The sequence below is a fragment of the Cupressus sempervirens genome, chromosome 4, assembly GCF_028749045.1.
Source record: "Cupressus sempervirens isolate cs-2001-9-10 chromosome 4, ASM2874904v1, whole genome shotgun sequence".
NCBI lineage: Eukaryota > Viridiplantae > Streptophyta > Pinopsida > Cupressales > Cupressaceae > Cupressus > Cupressus sempervirens.
The window spans coordinates 448760953-448780114 of NC_143121.1; the positions used below are offsets into that span (position 1 = coordinate 448760953).

At 34.2% G+C, this 19162-nt stretch overlaps 1 protein-coding gene across 1 annotated transcript in view; it reads left to right on the forward strand.

The window, feature by feature from the left end:
• The window catches only part of LOC149561924 (E3 ubiquitin-protein ligase RGLG3-like), an 80163-nt gene extending 64509 nt beyond the window's left edge, over positions 1–15654 (forward strand). The window contains exons 5-11 of the mRNA XM_089825441.1: positions 13447–13544; positions 13718–13797; positions 13884–13989; positions 14382–14509; positions 14609–14924; positions 15066–15122; positions 15228–15654. Coding sequence (XP_089681567.1) covers positions 13447–13544; positions 13718–13797; positions 13884–13989; positions 14382–14509; positions 14609–14924; positions 15066–15122; positions 15228–15314 — 872 coding nt within the window. The 3' untranslated portion in view covers positions 15315–15654. The remainder of the gene's footprint in view (positions 1–13446; positions 13545–13717; positions 13798–13883; positions 13990–14381; positions 14510–14608; positions 14925–15065; positions 15123–15227) is intronic.
• Positions 15655–19162: the final 3508 nt, after the last annotated feature.

A 19162-nucleotide genomic window follows, 5' to 3' on the forward strand; every position in this document is an offset into this window, starting at 1 on the left:
CACATTCATGGAATCACTCAACATGAAACACCGTAACAATTAATCACATTCATGGAATCACTCAACATGAAAAGATTTGCAAGACTCACAGCTAAGCCTTTATTCACAGATTCTCTCAACGTGAACTATCATGGAATCTCTCAACATGACATCCAACTCCCATCACGGAATCTCTCAACGTGATGACATCGTGGACTCTCTCAACATGATGTTCACTATTGCATAGTGAAAGAGTTATCATAGCTGATCTTACAATCTCATTTACACAAGAATAGAAATAGGTATAACAAAAGCAAGACTTAGCTCCATTTAAGTCTCAAATTTTACAAATACCACAAGCATCACAATCATATATGAGAATGAAGAGGATTTCTTAAGCACTCCCTCTTAATTATGAAGCCTCCCTCTGAAGCTAAAATCTCCCTCTAAAGCCTAACGTCCTTATCTTATTGCTTCTAGTTGCATCTTGCAACCAACAATGGTTATTAATAACTTCATAAGATTTAACCCCCATCTCAAATATATAACTCAGAGTACTTATCTGTTTGAAGTATAATCTTCTTGATATGAATCATTAACCAGTGTTAGAAGTAATGTATGCAGATATTACACATAGGCTCTAGCTGGTTAGTACTGAGAAAGATTTAAACAAATATTCTACCCAAAAATAATTCTAAGTAATACATGCAGAGATAGTGTTAAGGAGATTCACGCATGGAGATATTGTTCAAGTGATTCACGCATATAGTCAAATTTTCCCAAGTATCTTTCATTGCCACACGAAACATACAAAGGAGTAATTGAAGTACTTGATCGTCTCCCGCAAAGACCAAAGCAAGGATAACACTAACAGAAAATGCAGGCTTCACAAATTTGCAAATAAATGACAATCCAACAAAAATAAGTACTCAAAAAATCTCACACTTGCATAAAAGTGCTCATGTAAAACATAAATGTTGAGTTGGTAGAAAGAAGTCAAAACTGAAATCTTTGGTGAAACGCACAAACGGAGGTGACACGATGTCGTGAGATGTCAAGATAAGAACCGTTGGCACCATGAACAATATTAACGATGATGACATTTGTTACACTGGAGTCTGGCAATATGATGACCATGGAAGTAGTACCAGTTTGTTGACAGTCTTCACATACTAGGATTCCATTGTGTCCATTGAATGTATGTAGAACCAAATGACTCTCGATACCTTAGTCTTCCCACTGCTTGTGACTCTCTCCTGACTCCCACTGTCACATCTTGTTTGCGACCTTCAACACAAGCTTGTCTAGTGAGATATTATACAAACTGCATGTACATAGTATCCTGAAGCTTCATGTGCTTAGGTTGACTTTTGTGATTGACGAGCCACTTACTCACCTATTCACTCGACAAAAAAGCAATACACAAGGATTCCACAAAGCAAAGAGAAGAGTAAGATACAATGAATTTTCTCACTACAAAATTTTCGTAAGCTTCAAAGGCATCCTAAAACATCCATCAAAATACAACTGATGACAATAGACTATATAGGAAAGAGAAATGAAAGTGAAAACACTTACCTTGACAATGAATTGATGCATGCAAAGATGCAAAAGAATATAAAAGATAAAGAAAGAATGACGAGTTGCTTCTTTCTCTTAATATAAAATCTAATCACAACCGTTCATGTATATGACCTTTCAGCTAACCACAACCTCATGGGCTTTCCTTTCATCCGTACAAAGGAAAATCACAAAGTGTGATGAAAGAATAAAAGTAGATGACAATATGAGAAAAACAAAACAGTAGGAAGATCCGTCAGAAGCTTGAAATCACCATCTAGAGTCAACAAACTTAGAAGGAAAAAAAGAAGATATCCTTCCAAAATTTGGAATCCATATGAAAAATGCAACAACAATTGTTCTACACAAATATATAAGAAAGCATCTACAGATAAAGGAAAGATTTGACTCACAATCCCAAGAACACATACAAAGCCGAAGAAAAACATAAAAGAAAGAACCTGAAACAATATGGACATGCAAGAATTTCTCTCACAACCATCATAATAAACACACATATCCTCTCTCCTTACTGTTAAAAAACTGTTATTATTGTTATCTAATTGAGCTCTGATACCATGTTAAAACTAGAGCCCATAAATCCATGAAGATAATCAGCAATAAAAGAGACAAAAACTGAAACAAAGAACATCAGGAAAGGGAAAAATCCAGCCACACAGCAGAAAATATCATTTTATTGATAATAGAATTCAAGTGTACAACATCCTTTGGTAGCTACGAATATATAACAATAGGAGAGTCTCTTCACATTATAACCGAAGGTCTTTTGAGATTCCCATAACTCCTATAATTAATTATAACTCTTCGAATATTCATGCCTCAATGCATGTGAGTGGCACATGTCATTGACATTTAATATTACAAATTAAACTTAAGTGTCATTTTCAGCTGAACGTAATAATAATGGTAATAACGTTCATATTTCCAGAGATAAAGATCTCTATTGCAGCTACCATCTTCAACAAATTGCAAGAGATAAAGAGATAGTTTGTCAAAGTGCTATTTGCTAGAAGATACGGAAGATGTAGAAGTTGATGACCAACAAAGTCAGAGGCTGATATCATTCAGCATAGTAAGGAAGAGAATATAGAGATTCACTTGTGAGGTGAGAAAGATTCAAATTGGAGGACCCACCACGTGTCTTGCGTATCGTGAGGGACAAGGGGACCCAAAGTGGTAAAATTCGCTTAACTCATAAAGCTAATGTATTTACTAATTAAGGAGGCATTTTTTGATTTGATGCATATGGACTTTCATTGGAGCAACTTGTATGAAGGATGTGTAGATAACTACTCATTATGTTTTAGTATTACATTTACTAATCTCTATATATCTCTCTCTCTTAATTGTATTTCTACATGTACTATAAGAGTTACTTGCCTCAACCTTTTTTCCATGTCTCTGAGGATGTTCTTGTAGGAAAAAGAATAATACATTAGACATGCTACCTAATGAGTACCCTTCTATAACAAGAGGGAGTTTGCCACATCTGTCAGAGAGGAAGAAAATTGATGATATGTTTTAGTTTGCTTCCAAGAATCTTGATCATAGTGGTTCAAAAGTAGTAGACTATGTTAAGATGGCTTCTCTACTAATAAGAAAATTATAGTAGTTAAAGGGACTATGATTCATGGGATGAAGTTTCATGTGAACCATGAATGTCTAGACATAACTTTCCTAGATAGATGGATACTTGTTGAATTAGGGAGCATGATAGTTTATTAGAGGCAACTTTGGACAAAGAGAGAGAGAGGGTAGAGGATATGTTTTAGATTTAGAGGAAGTTTTGACACCTTATTGGGAATAACCTTGACGAGGAGGTCAAAAGGTTAGCATTTCTTCATGAAGAAGTTCTAAGTGAAATCCATTGTATTACATTCTTTTCTATGAGTGATAAGTTTGAGGTGAAAACCTTATTCTTTGATATGATCCATGGTGGATGTCATGACAACACCGCATGATAGTATCTGTGGTGACTTCACGTGTGCATGGACCTACCTCCTATGTACATCATGAGGAAGTGGCGACTTCAAAATGATTATCACTTGTTCTTGCAGAAGTTATTGAAAGGTGACGATCTTACAATAACTTAAATCATGATATACATTTTATGTAAATTTTGAAATAGATCATGAAAGGCTTTATCTTGTAAATCAACTAAGTGTTAGATGTCATTAAATTGATGATCAATAATTTATTTTTATAGATATATGATAGGTACTTGGTGAATATCTTGCTTTGATATTCTGATAGGCCATTACCGTATTGAGTACTTGGTGGATATCATTAATTTGATGTTCTGATAGGCCATTACTCAATCATTGGTCGATATCATTAAATTGATGTTCTAATAGGCCAGTGCTCATGCTATCTGACATGATATCAAATTAGTACTTGGTGAATATCCTATGTTGATATTCTGATAGGCCAATACTTAAATTTATCATATATTGGAAGTCTTCTGATCAAAGACTTCCTTTGTTGTATTATTTCTAAATATTATCAATGGTGTTCTATTTATCTTGTGTTTATCCTCCCTAGCTAAGAGGGAGTGTTATTATTTTTTAGCTTTAGTCAGATAAACCTATAAATAATAATATATGAGATTAATTTATGCATTATATATAAAGGTTATATATATATATTTGTTATTATATTAATTATGTAATTAATGTGTAGACTCGTCATAACCTTATTCCAATATAAATGCGACAGAGATTGCTGCATCTGAAATAAACAAAAAATACAGGCAGTATTATTTCATTTGCAATAATCCTCTGATTTTAACACAGATGAACAAGAAAAGAGAAAAAGAAAAATAGAATCAGATGAAGACTTTGACAATTACCTCAAATATGCCATTTTGAAGAGAAATCCTAATGAATTGAGCTATGAAGAGAAATACATTTTTGTACAAAAGTTTGAAGAAAAGACTGAAAAGTAAAGAATGAAAAGAAAGAGATTGAAGAAAATAATTCTGAGAAGAAATGTTGAGATATTTTTAGAGTTACTACCGAAAGTGTATATTGATATGAATGAACCATTCATTGATCAGCTAAAAGTATTCATAGATACAATTCAAACATATCAGAACACAAAAGCAAAATTCAGAGGGAAAGTTGAGAAGAAATTACGGAATGGAAAAGATAGCAAGCAAGTACAAAAGATTTCAGAATTTATTACAACATTATCGGAGAACATAAAGGAACTGGAAAACAATTTGACTGAAGCTACTAAGATATACAGAAAGACATGCACTGGTAGAGATGTTAATACAAAGATTGAAATACAGTATATTATAATACCTATTATGGATATGATGCAGAGACTGTTAGGAAAAACTACCGAGCTACTTGATACATTAGGACAGAGCATTACCGAGAACGTGACATAATAGATAATAGAAATCAGAAGCAATATCACTGCATTGCACCAATTCAAACAGGTGTGGAGCAAAATTTTCATCGACATAAAGGACAAGTATAGAGCTATTTTTGACAAGTTATAAACAGGAGAGTACCCCAGCCTGCAGAGTCACTGCTACAATTTTTGGCATTGCTGCCAAAAAGGGAGAGAAGAAGGGCAAAATTTGAATTTGAAACTTAATCTGAATCAACCAAAAAGGGGGTGAATAGAGTAGTGAATAGGTAAAGAGAGTAAATTTGGAACAGGTAAACCAAAAGAGGTAAAGTAGTGATAGAGTAGTACAACAAAAGGTACAGTACAAATGACAAATTTTAATGAACATTAAATTTTTGCCATCAATGCCAAAGGGGGAGATTGTTACTTGACAAAACTCTATACAAGTTATAAATGAAGATTTTGAATATGGTTGTCATTGTTGGTGAATCATAAAGGAGCAAAAGATCACTATTGAGAAGTTGAGTCAATGGATGAATTGGTTAGGTAAACATATAAGTTATATTGGAGAACAAAGGACACTATCGAAAAAAGGAAAAAAGGAGCATGTTATCGGTACACAGGAAATGAATAGAGCTAATCGATATAAAGGAATAGTATCGGAGCAAAGGAGTAGCATCGGTAAACAACAAATTGGACAAATTGGTTAATGAAGGAATAGTTTGGAAAATTAGAGGCACAACCATCAAAGTGATTCATTGAATTAGGAAAAAAGAAGAAATGAAGGACACAAGTCAAGGAATTATGGAAAATAATTTATAGAAGAAGGTTAAGTGATTCAAGTGTTGAATTGAATTGGAGGAAGGTTTAGCATATAAAAATTAAGTTTTATCGAGGACTACAAGGCAAGATTTCCAGACTAGATCTAAAGGTCAAAACGATTTATTTAAGATTTGAGAGGAAGTATGTAATGTCCCCATTTGTTGCCAGTATCAAAATTTCAGGGATTAGCTTAATATTGGATCCTTGTAGGTTAATAAGGTTGGTTAGAGGGTCTTTGAGGATTGATTCGTCTCCAACATTCATGGATTTATGGATTTGGCCTTCATTCGATATCTTTTGGACTCCATTTGCCGTACTTACTATGTATAGTAAGCCAGGAGTAATAGAGATGGACCTTTTCTATTTTTAGAAAGCGTATTTGGTCACATGGGGAATTATGAGGAGAGATTCCTATTTCTAACAGCATGGCAATCAGACAAGTATTTCAAGAGATATTAAAGTTCAAGTGATTTATTTTAACTGTTATTATAAAGTTATAAAGTCACTTTATGACAAAATAACTTAAGTGACTAAAAGACGAAATAGTCGTTTATCCATCATTACTCTTGCATACATTTGAGATTTAAGTGTAGTTAATGGTTGATGAAATCTCTCAATAAATGTGTCAACATTAGGCATGATATTTAAAACATTGTATGAGTTTGCTGTGGTTTGGAATTTAATAAAATGCAGTAGTATCATTCTCTGAGATTATCTTATTACATACTAGTTTCGTAGTCATATTGTTATGCAAATTGGATTCAAATTATTTACAGCAACATCAGAACATATTATCAGGATTACGTACCAAGTATTTGACATAAATACTTCTAGCGAATAAAAAGGGCACTGCATCTCAATGTAAAACCAGACTGAATGTTATATTTCTGAATGTTCGGATGGTCCTATGATACTCCATACGTGTAGTCAGCCAATTGTCTTTCAGTCATTATAAGTTGTTATTTCATTACCTCAAATGCAACTTATCCTGTGATTTAATGTATCTAACATATCAATATTACGACCCTTGTAACCATTAAATCAAAGTTGCTGAACAGTGAGGATTTACGGTTGTTAAACTCAATTACATGGAGCCATTTAAAACCAACAATAGTATTAAGCATGCCAATCGTTTGTTAGAATTCCTTGGTTAGAAGTTTAACTCTTTTCTTCAGTTTTCAAGGAGGAATATTACAAAGTATCATGGAACCCTAATTAGGTTTACACAAAGGAATGATATAAAGCAATCAAATAGAATCTAAAAGCGACATGAGTGATATGAGATAGAAAGTTGAGAAAATAAGTGAAGGACAAAGTTACACAATTCTGGACCGATCAAGAACAGATTAATTGCAAAGCAAAGGAGCTCAACGGATCTGAAAAGCTTTAGGAGAAAGCAATCATAGCTCAAACTCTTGTTGATTTATTCTTGATAGTTTAGCAACAAGATTATGAAATCCTTTAACCCCATAGTCTTTAATTAAGTTATTGGTTCGAGTTTGGGTTCATGTTCAGGTTCCAAGAATTGGTTCGTTGCTATGTCAAAATCTTGAAATGGGGTTTGGGTTCATTAGTACAAAAACATGTAACAAACACACACACACACACAAACACACACACACACACACACACACACACGTATGCAACTTAGAAAAATAAATTAAGATTAGAATGCCACATAGTATCATACAAACAACAAAAACACTATAAACTTGTATTATTAGCATCATATCTATTAACAACACCAAAATATAAAATAATCTTGAATTCAATAATCATTGTTTAGACTTTCAACAATTAGAACTTTATGCAAAGTGTCAATCATCTAATGGATTATCTAAATCTTCATCTTCTTCATCAAAGGCATTAGTTGGTTCACAAACATTGTCAATGTTATTAGGATCAATTGCACCAATAATATGTTATAGCGTGACTGCTGATGGTATTCCTTTGGGGGAGCATCCTAAGCATTTCGAGAACACTTACGGAGATTGTTAGCATGATTGACATATTGCATTCATGACTGTGTTTGTCATTGATGTCAACATAGCATCATTTCTGTAAAGATTGGTAGAGTAGCAGACAAAGAACGAGGTCGTATGGATTGTGTATTGATGGTCAGGTCAAGCAGAGTTAAGGATGTGTTCTACACTATATCTTGATGACGTGGCTAAGTGTGCATGCATAAGGTTGAAGTCATACAAAAGTTATTCAAGATTGACAGAAGACAGTAAGAAGACAGAGTATCTTATAAGTGGTTTCTGATGATTGATTTGGATCTCTTTTTTGAGATAGAATCGTGATGAGCGTAGTTAGACAGTAATAGTAGACAACCTAATGATGACATCAGCAAGTGCGTAAGGTCTAAGGTCACATTTGTGAGAAGTTGTAAAGACTGTGAGCTGACAGTAATTTTAATAACAAAAAGATGTAAATTTTTGTAATATCTTAATGAGGTCCTATTATAATTAATTGAGAAAGCCTCAAGGCCGACTCAAGAAATTGTTTTGAGGACATGGTATAAAGGAAGGTAATGTTCCTTGTGAATATGTATGTGATTTGTGTATTCATAAGTGATATGTGAAGTATTTTGTAAATGCAAGTAAGCAATCCAAGGGATTATTGGATGCGAAGTTGGTGATTGGTATTGAAATTTGAAGAGGAGAAGCTCGGTTAGAGGATAGAGGAGCTATACATTTCTATTATTCTACAAGGAATAATACAAAGACTAGTTGGACAGTGAGTTTGGTGGTCTTGCCCTAAAGCTGTTTGGACAATGTGTCCATCTGCCTTCAACAACTCCTAACAAGGTTGGCACAACTCCTAACAATGTTGAAATTTCCTAACATGGATTGATATGTACTGAATGTATTTCATTAGCTCCTAACAGAGTCCATCCTCTAACAAGGAACTTTAATATTAATACATCATTTTGTGGGTACCATCCCCACTGGGGTTTTTCCTCTGATCAAGGGTTTCCTTAGTTAACATATTTGGTACTATTGTGTACGAGTTTCTTCTTATGGTTGTTGATTATATTGTTCACATGCTTAAGGATTAATAAGGTTGGTAAATGTTTTAATAGTTGGATAACTGATTCACCGCCCCCCCCGCCGGCCCCCCCCCCCCCTCGTAGTTATCTTGGTGGACTTTACTTTCTAACAATTGGTATCAGAGCATCATGTCCTTGAAAAAAAAAATTAGCAGCTTTGGGAGATCAATGGCGGGTCACTTCAGAAAAGAAAGTCCTAAATTTGATGGAGTTGACTATGACAGCTGGAAGGAAATGATGAAGACTCATTTGCTATGTATGGGTCCAAGGTATGGGCTGTTGACAAAGACTAAAAATTAAGACTGTGGAAGAAAGCAAACTTGAGGAATGCAGTGAAGCTGAAAGAGATTTGTTTATGTGTGATATGCTTGCCAGAGAAGCATTATTGTCAGCTCTTCCTAAGAACGAATACAGTTAGGTAAAATCCTTAGAAACATCTCATGAAATTTGGATAGCCTTAGAGTCTACTTTTGAAGGTGATAAGCATGCTAAAAGAATTAGATTACAGAATTGGATATGTTTATTTCAAGATGCTAAAATTATGGAAGATGAATCTATGAGAAGATATATTGGTAGAATATCAAAGATTGTTGCAGGAATCAAATATTTTTAGGGATCTAAAGATGAAGATTAGATTATATGGAAGATTTTGAAGACATTGACACCACCATTAAGACAGACAATGCAGATGATTGAGCAAGTGATAACTTGCATTGAGAAGTTTACCAGAGACACTTGGAATATTGGAAGCAACAGAAGTGAGCTTGAAGCAATTTGGAGAATTGTCCACAGTGGAAACAACCTTTACTGCATTGAGTGTTTGTCCTTTATCAACAAGTGCAAGCACCAGTGGAGATTATGCTAGCAGCAGCAGATCTAGATCTGAGGACGATAGAAGAATTGAAGAAAGAATTGCCCTACTTGTGAGAAGAGAACTAGATGTTAAGAGAATTTTAAAATGTTGGACTTGCAATGAATCTGGTCATTATGCATCTAAGTGTCATAAAAGAGAGAAAAAGTATAAGAATTTCAAGCCTGGAAGACCTAGAGATTGTTTGTGTGCAAATGAAGATGATGAGTCAGTTCAAAGTGAAATTAATGATGAATTAGAATTTGTGGCTATAAAAGAAGAAAACCATGAAAAAGAAATTAGAGAAGTAAAAGCTCTAGTTTCACAAGTTGAAAAGAAATCTGATTGGATTATAGATAGTGGGTGTTCACACCATATAACTGGAGACATGAATAAGTTTGTAAAGTTTAGAAATTATGGTGGAGGAATTGTTAGAGTTGGTAACAATACAACTTGTCATATCACGAGCATATGATCTATTACTCTTGATGGAATGACTAACACTGATGATGTTTATTTTGTTGATGGATTAAAGCATAACTTTTTGAGTGTTGAACAATTGGTTGATAAAGGTTATCAGTTGCAATTCACAGAGAAGACATGCATTATCAAAGATAAAGATGGTAAGTTAATTCGAACAAGTACAAGATCTAGAGGTAATGTGTTTCAATTGAACCCTACAAAAATGACTTGTTTGGTTGCAAATGTGGATAACAGTTGGCTATGGCATAGAAGATTTTTGTCATGTAAACTGTGATAATATTGTGAAAGCTAGCAATACATTTGCAGTTACAGATCTACTTAGAATCATGAAACCTACTAATGTTGTTTGCAAAGAATGTGTTATGGCTAAATAGAAGAAAGTTTCTTTTCCTAGCAAGAAGTTCACTACCACAACAAAATTGGAGATTGTTCATACAGACTTGAGCAGTCCTACCAAAACAAGAGGATTCTATGGAGAAATGTACTTTATGATTTTTGTTGATGATTTCACTAGAATGATGTGGGTAGCATTTCTTAAAGAAAAGTCTGAAGCATTTGAAAAGTTTAAGATGTTCAAGAATAGAGTTCAGAATGAATCTGGTGTAAAGATACAATGTTTGAGATCAGATAGAGGTGGAGAGTTTACTTCTAGAGAATTTAACATCTTTTGTGAAGAAAATGGTATTAAGAGATAACTATCATCACCTAAGACACCTGAGCAAAATGGGATTGCTGAAAGAAGAAATAGGTCTATAACTGAAACAACAAGAGCAATGTTGTTTGAGAATGATGTATCCAAGACATTTTGGAGAGAAACAGTCAACGCAACAGTATATAGCATGAACATAGTATAGTTCAGAAAAGGTACAAAGAAGACTTCTTATGAATTATGGTTTAGACATGCACCCTCAATAAAATATTTCAGAATGTTTGCAAGTAAGTATTACATAAAGAGAGATGATGATATTGGTAAGTTTGATGTAAGAAGCGATGAAGGTATGTTCTTTAATTATTCATTGAAAAGAAAAGCTTATATATGTTTTAATCATAGAACTAAGACAATTGTTGAATGTGCAAATGTGAAAGTGGATGAAAAATTTGGAGTTTAAGAGAGAATGCTAGATTATATTTCTGATGAAGAAGAAGATAATCCTAAACTTGTTAGAGAGAATATCAAAATTTTCTTTGAGACTAACAATGACTTGCAGAATGATGTTCAAATTGTTGAACAAAGAGAAGAACAAAGATCAGAACCAAGAGAAGAAGTGAGAGTTGAAATAGCAACTCCTACACCAAGCAGGAATTTGACAAAGAACCACCTTACAGATCAGGTTATTGGAAGCAAAGATAAAGGAGTTATGACAAGAAATAGAGTACATGAGGAATTATGTTTGATTTCTCAAGTTGAACAAAAGAGTGCAAATGAGGCATGCAAGGATGATCATTGGATTCAAGCAATGAAGGAAGAATTAGATCAGATTGTGAAGAATGAGACACGGGAATTGGTTCCTAGACCTAAAGACAAAAATGTTATAGGAACTAAATGGGTATTCAAAAATAAGATGAATGAATAAGGTGAAGTTGTGAGGTATAAAGCAAGATTGATATGCAAAGGATATTCACAGCAAGAAGGTACAGATTATGAAGAGACATTTTCCCTTGTTGCCAGAATGGAAGCAATAAGAATGTTCCTGGCTTATGCAGCAAGTAAGAAGTTTAAAGTGTATCAGATGGATGTATAGTCAGCATTTTTGAATGGAGAACTTAAAGAAGTTTACATTGAAGTGGGATAAAATCTCTTAATAGAGTAGTCTCTTGCAGGACTGTAGATACTTCTAATAGTGTATCAGTCACTCCTAACAGGGTGAATTCATTCAAAATATGACATTATTGTAAGCTCTTAACCGGGCACCTTGTTACTGCAGTGATGAGTTGTGAGTACTATCTCCACCATAGTTTTTCCCTCTAATCAAGGGTTTTCTGCAAGACCAAAATATTGAATTATGTATTATGTGTGTGATGTTCATGTTAGAAGTTCAAAACTTAACATTTCAGTAATAGGTAACACTTTATTTCATTTCAGTAAACTAGTTGATGATACAACAGATTTCGGTGAAAGAGTATTGAAGTATATCAATTTATGATTAAAAGGTTAAATAGAAAGAAAAGTGTATGGTATTGATTCCCTCCCCCCTCATTACCTCACCAAAATGTTTCCAATGGTGGGATGGAAACTTCACTCTTAATAGTGGTGGGTGCCATTGACTTCCATTCCTTGCTTTTAAGCACTATGCCGAAATCCTAGATTGGTGGTGAATGCTATTCACCAATGTTAAGAGAAATTTTAATCCTAACAAGGCACCAGTGCAAGCTAGCCTCCTTATTGAATATGGTTGTTGGCCCCACTATCTGTTTTAGGTACACAGATGCTAGAAAGATGGAGGAACCTATGAAAAAGCAACAGAGAGTTGTTCATTCTTTGTATGGGAATAAGATGTTATCAAAGTGTTGTTGCATGGACTGATATGAAGAGTTGGTTGAGATGTTTGCTGATTTGAAAGGGGTCTTGAAATGGTACAACTATTTTCTATTGTGATAATTGAAGCCTGCTTAAGATTGGTAAATTTCATATACACCGATGTATTTTTTTAATTTCATATGCCCTCTAGTTGAAAGAGGAATCTTAAGATGCAATATTAAGCTGGAGTAAACAACTCACATTTTGACCACGCCCCTTGCAACTGATAGTTTAAGTTAAAGATAAGCTTTGTGTAGCCTCTTATATGGTGAGTAGGGGAAGGTAGTAGAATAAATTTTAACATGTCAAATGTGTGAGTTGGTTATGATAGTGCTGAGATTTTTTGTAGTTACAAGTGATTTGATAAAGGCAGCTGACAACGACAAGATTCCTTTGCTGAAGAATGCTTTAAATGTAATACAGGCCTGGGCATGATTTGTACAATTATTCCTTTCTCCTATTTATATTCTCTGGTGTTATGTTTAATCTCACTTCATGTTACATTATAGATGTTTAAAGGTAAGATACATGCTAGATTTATCTTAGCTTTATGATACGCATTGACATTTTGTGGGCAATTTGGTCACTGTGGAGGGAGATCAAGGCACATAATGACGAAGGAACACTATAGTTTTGTGTACTTAACCTTTTGGAACTTATAAGTTGGGCTAATGGCTATTGAATAGGTGCATGCCTGCAAATTCGGTTTCGTGTTTTTGTTGATTGCAAAGTCAATGGAATCATTATTGCTAAGTAGATTTTTATCTGATGACATGGTTTATATTACAAATTTTATTGCAGGTCCAACTTCTTTTGCTCCAATTATTGAGATTGCAATGGATATTGTAGAGAAGAATGGAGGCCAATATCACGTTCTTGTTATTGTTGCTGATGGACAGGTAATTAGTTTGCTGTTTTTTTCTCGTAGCCTGCCCAAATCTATCTATATTATACAATTCTTCTGAATTTATTCCTGAGATTTGACTTTCTTACTTATGTATGACTATGTATATGTGTGTGTGTATATATATGAAGTCTCATATCTGCTTCTACGACGCTTTACTTTTTATAGGTAAGCAAGAGTAGTAATGCAAAGCCTGGGCAGTTAAGTCCACAAGAACAGAAGACAATAGATGCTGTAGTTGCTGCAAGGTATGATGGTATTAGTGCATATATCATATAAACGATATTTATTTTATTTTTTGTGATGACTAAATCTTATATCTCTCAATGCACAGTCAATATCCACTATCAATAGTTGTGGTTGGAGTTGGTGATGGGCCCTGGGAAGCAATGCAACAATTTGATGACAACATCCCTCGACGGTTATTTGACAATTTCCAGGTTACAATGTGTTTCAAATAACCTTAATTTATTCTACTTATTATATTTATCCTTCAATATTCACGTGGACAATATGTACTCTTGTTGTAAGTGGCTGGTGGCTGCATTTTTATTGAGATGTAGTGTATTGTTTATGTCAATCTATATTCCTTTATAGAGACTTGGTAATATAGTAGATAGCTTATAAGTTACAGAGATTGCATAGATGACAACCACATGCTACGAGAATTTCAAGCAAGAGTTTTGCAGGATAGCCACTTTATAATGCTAATAACCATCTTCTGCATGCTAGAATTTTTGAAAAGTTTGATTTTTATTTATATTTGATATTTTTGGAATATAATGCTAGTCTTTATGTAAGCTTCTGATTTGAAGTTCTGTTCATCTTCCAGTTTGTGAACTTCACAAAGCTTATGTCAAGAAACCTAGTGCAATCTCAGAAGGAAGCCGAGTTTGCACTTGCTGCACTTATGGAGATACCATTTCAATATAAAGCAACGATAGAACTCAACATTCTGGGGTATATGTATATGCTGTGCTAGTCAGGACAAGTCCTTTGAACGATGACTTTAGCTTGTTTTCTAACTTCAGAAGTTCATTTAATGTTGTATCCTTATAGGCAAAAAGTTGGAAAGGTTTCAAATGTAGAACCACTCTGTCCTCCATTATCAGTGATTTCACATGATGCTTCTTTGTCGAGTTCTTCTCAGTCATCAATTTTCCAGCCTATGACTTCTGAGAGCCCCATTCTAGTAGGGATTTCTCAAGCAGAAACAAACTTGGACAGTGAGAGACAGGTAGAGATATCTTCTCCTTCGATAGTTTATCCTTTGTCAAGTTCAAGTCAGCCATCAATTTCCCAGCCTTCAGCTTCTGAGAGCACCAGTCTGGCAGGGATTTCTCAACCAGAAACAAACCTGGACCGTGAAAGACAGGTAGAGATTTCTTCTCCTTGGACAATCTACTATTTATGTATGAGATCTAATTGTTCTCTCTTTGAATCTTTGGTTTAGATTTCTTTCAGTATGGAATTCCTTCACATGTCCTTAAAATTGAATGGCTTATTTCTTAATCAGGTTTGTCCCATTTGCTTGACCAATGCTAAAGATATGGCATTTGGTTGTGGACATTTGGTGAGTATTTTCCAGATTCAGCTTTTTATTTGTTTTTTAGTTTTTCAAGAATTATTCAATTATTGAATTAAGCTTTTTCTCAATGATTTCGATGCCATGTAACAGACCTGCAGGGATTGCAGCCAACATTTGTCAAACTGCCCTATATGCCGTGCATGTATCACAACACGCTTGAGGTTGTATGGTACCTGAAGAGCCATTCATTGTTCTGGCAATGCTCTGTTTGTACCAGAAGATCCAATTTACAGTTGGATCTAGTAAAAGCTTTTGTTTGTCTCTTTAATAACCAGCCATTTGTCTTCATTACAGCAGGTGGCAAGTTTACTTGATGATTGTGATGTGTGCAGATCTTTCTTTGACACTTTTCATGGTAGTGTCTGTTAATTGTATATCCAAAGGTTTTGTTCTTGGATTTTGAAGGTTTAGGGATGTGGCATTTGCATTTGTAACAGCCTTGACAACTCCAACAAAAGTTTTATGCCATGTAGGCCTTTCAATAAAATAATATGAAAAATCAATTCATTATGCGGTATTGAATCTTTATTTATTCATATTTGTCTTTTTTCACAATTGACATGTGCATGCCTTGTACCCTGCAATGTTTGTTCAGTAGCAAATTTCTATGGTAGACCAAATAGTAAATACTAACACGTACAGCTCTGTCAATATCATTTTTCAAATCCAATATATGAACCACCAAGATTTCCATAAATACTTCCTCTTTGGGAAACAGCATTCTCTTGAACATAAACATTCGCAACGTTGTCTACTAAAAAATGAGACTTCCCATATTAAGTCCCAAAAGAAGACCATATTTTACCCCCATAGAGTAACCTAACAACTAGAAATGAGTATCTTAACTACACTATTGTTGTTAGGCACCCATAGAATTTAAGGTAGTGATCCACTATTTGCCATCCCTAATAAATATTGTAGAAAATGTCCCTTCTCCAAATCCTTTATAGGGTCTCATTATGCTCTTACTTTTCTTTTCAACTTATAATTTAATTGTCATATTATCTTCAAAATAAAATGAAGTTATTTTTAGTTTCAAGATACTTGAAAATATGGTTATAAGTCTGTCAAGTCTCCTGAATTTTCTCTTTGCTACATTAATGACGAACATTTTCTTCAAAATTGAAAATGATTAGATCATTATAATTGTATTATATGTGGCTCATTTACTCATTACAAGTAATTTTAGTTTTTTAATCCACATATAAATAAACACCCTATTGTAAGCATTTGACATTACTAATTTAAGCTTCTCGCATCATTTCTTCTGAATAACTTATCTACTAGGATCATCACTTACTATGATATTACAAGCAAGATTATAGACAAGATTTGGAACACCCAAAACTGAAGTTTGAGATAGAGCTTGCAGAGAACTATTGTAGAAAACACCTCTTCCACAACCCCTTTATAGGGTCTCTTTATGACTTACTTTTTATTATCAACTAGTAGGATGATTTTGTCATATTATCTTCAAAATAAAATGTAGTTCTTTTGAGTTTCAAGGCACTTAAATAAAAATATGGTTATAAGTCAGTCAAATGCCTTGAATTTTCCATTTGCTATATTAATAGTGGATATTTCTTTATAATTGAAGATATAATTATACTCATTTTCTCATTACAAACAATTTCAAATTTTAAATCCAAATATACATAATTGCCCCATTTCAAGCATTTGAAATAGCTAATTTAAGCGTCTTGCATTATCTCTTTTGAATAATGTATCAATTAAGATGATTGCTCATTGTGTTATCACGAGTGAAATATACACAAGATTTATTTCAAAATCCAATGTGATTGAATACAAATCTAATTTTAGTCCTATTTATGGTTATAGAATTTAAGTCTAAAGCTCCGTATGTAAATACTAATGATATTTTGTATAGGAACTTAATAGGAATTCCAAGGCATGCTATTATATCTAGAATAGATATTGCCTTATGAAATACATATGAATAATTGGGAAATGATATAATATTAAGTTATATTTATGTAACTTTTAGTTATGACATTTTTATTTGGATCTAAAATGCAACTATAGATAGCTGTTGTGAGGATGATCATGTTGGTGATTTTCTTGATAGAAGATCAACCTTTGTTTGTTTAGAAAAATTATTGCAAGTGCTATTAACACATTAGCGAAATTAGCATATTGTATTATAAAAAGTACAACAAGAACATCAAGAGAATTAGAGTGGTTTAAAATGTCTTTGATTAAGGTTAAAATAGGTTGTGAAGGGGCCTTGAAACCTTGTACAATGAGAAGAGTGGAGAAGAGATCCCCACAAAAGTCAAATGCCACCACATAACAACAATAAATTTCTATCAGCCCAAAACAAACCAAAGAAATGATGCCAACGACATCACCATCCAAGAACTCCTAGGAACAATAGTCAAGAAGAATAAACACTAATCCCAATTTGCCCAAGTGGGTTTTAAAACTAGGATCCCACAACTTGCAAAGCAAGAGGAAAAAAACGAAGATTTTTCTTTGCCCCTTTTTTTGGGAGCGTAGATTCATATCAAAATGAGGTGGGGATTTCTTAGAATGTTTGCCCACAATTGGGATCTAGCTTGCTTCACCTTGACAACCTCATCTTACCGAATTCGTGAATCCAAAAGAGAGGACTAGAACACATGGGAGGTCCAGCGTAATGTTGAGACCCATGGACAACATAACATGAACTAACAATAACATAACGAGAAAGTGAGGTTGGGAAAGAAACAAACTTTTGGATAGAGTAAACAAATTCATCCAGGACATGATTAGTTACCTCATGATTTCATTGAATAGAGCCAACATAAGCAATCCCAACAACATTTCACTAGATAGAGCTAGCAAAACCATAATCAATAATAAAACCAACATCAGTTACCGGTGTCTTAAGAACAATAGTCAGTCCAGTAAGATGGGCTTCACCCCCTCCCAAAGTGTTTTGCATAGGATCCGAGTTAGGAACAAGTGAATTTGAGCTAATAGTCAACACAAGCTCCAAAGAGGCCTTGTCTCACAAATTCTCCACCTCTTGAGAAGAAATTTTAAATACTATATAGTGTTGCAAAGAAGCTCCCTCCCACCAAGAGGAGGGCTTCTTAGGCTTAACTCTTTTAAAATCACACTTTGCCGTCAAAAGATCTATCTTGAAACACTTTCTACATCTGAAAGGGAATCCTTCATAATTTAATATTTGAATCCAATAATTCTTTGGAAAATGTAGTTTAATCTCCACAAGAAGACCTTTTGATGCATGCATATTAACAAGAGTTTGAGCATAGGTGGAATGAATAAGATCCAAGGACTTTGAATCCACCATCAAAAAATATCCTAAACCCCAACCCACTTTTTCAACTATAAAACTCACCCATAGATGAAGTGGAAGGTTAGGAAGCTGAACCTAAATAGGCATCTTACAAAAAGATTCATTAGTGGGATCAAAGTCCCGATGCCAAGGTTTAACCATCAATAGAAAATATTTTTTCCATGTGATAAAATTTTCACAGAAAATGACACTCATATCCACCAGATTAAATTTGGCAATGAAGAAACTCTTCACCAAATGGAAATATTTAAAATGAATCCAAGACAATAGATTCCAAATGCTTTGAAATCCAAGCATGGAGACCTAGAAGAGTAGGCCAAAAACCCGTGAACAACAAATGACAACATCAATAGAGAGAGCCTCAACTCATTGCTCAATATCCAAAATAGTTTCTTCATCAAGATTCAATGCAATAGAACGACAAACTGGGAGGGGTTTAGTTTCCATCTGACTAGTAGCAGTCACCAAGCCCCCACAAGTTATGAATCTTTGGGCATTAGAAAACCCATCCTTAGCCACCAACTTATTAGACCTTGCAAACCTCAAAGACTTGCCCAAGGGACCCAAACCATCACCATTCTTAACAAAGACTCTTATTGCTGCGATGCGAAGGAGGTTTGGTCCCAACAACGCCACCAACAATCATATCCCTGGTCAATTCAAGAACCATGGCCTTAATAAAACATATGATAGAAGGTACTCC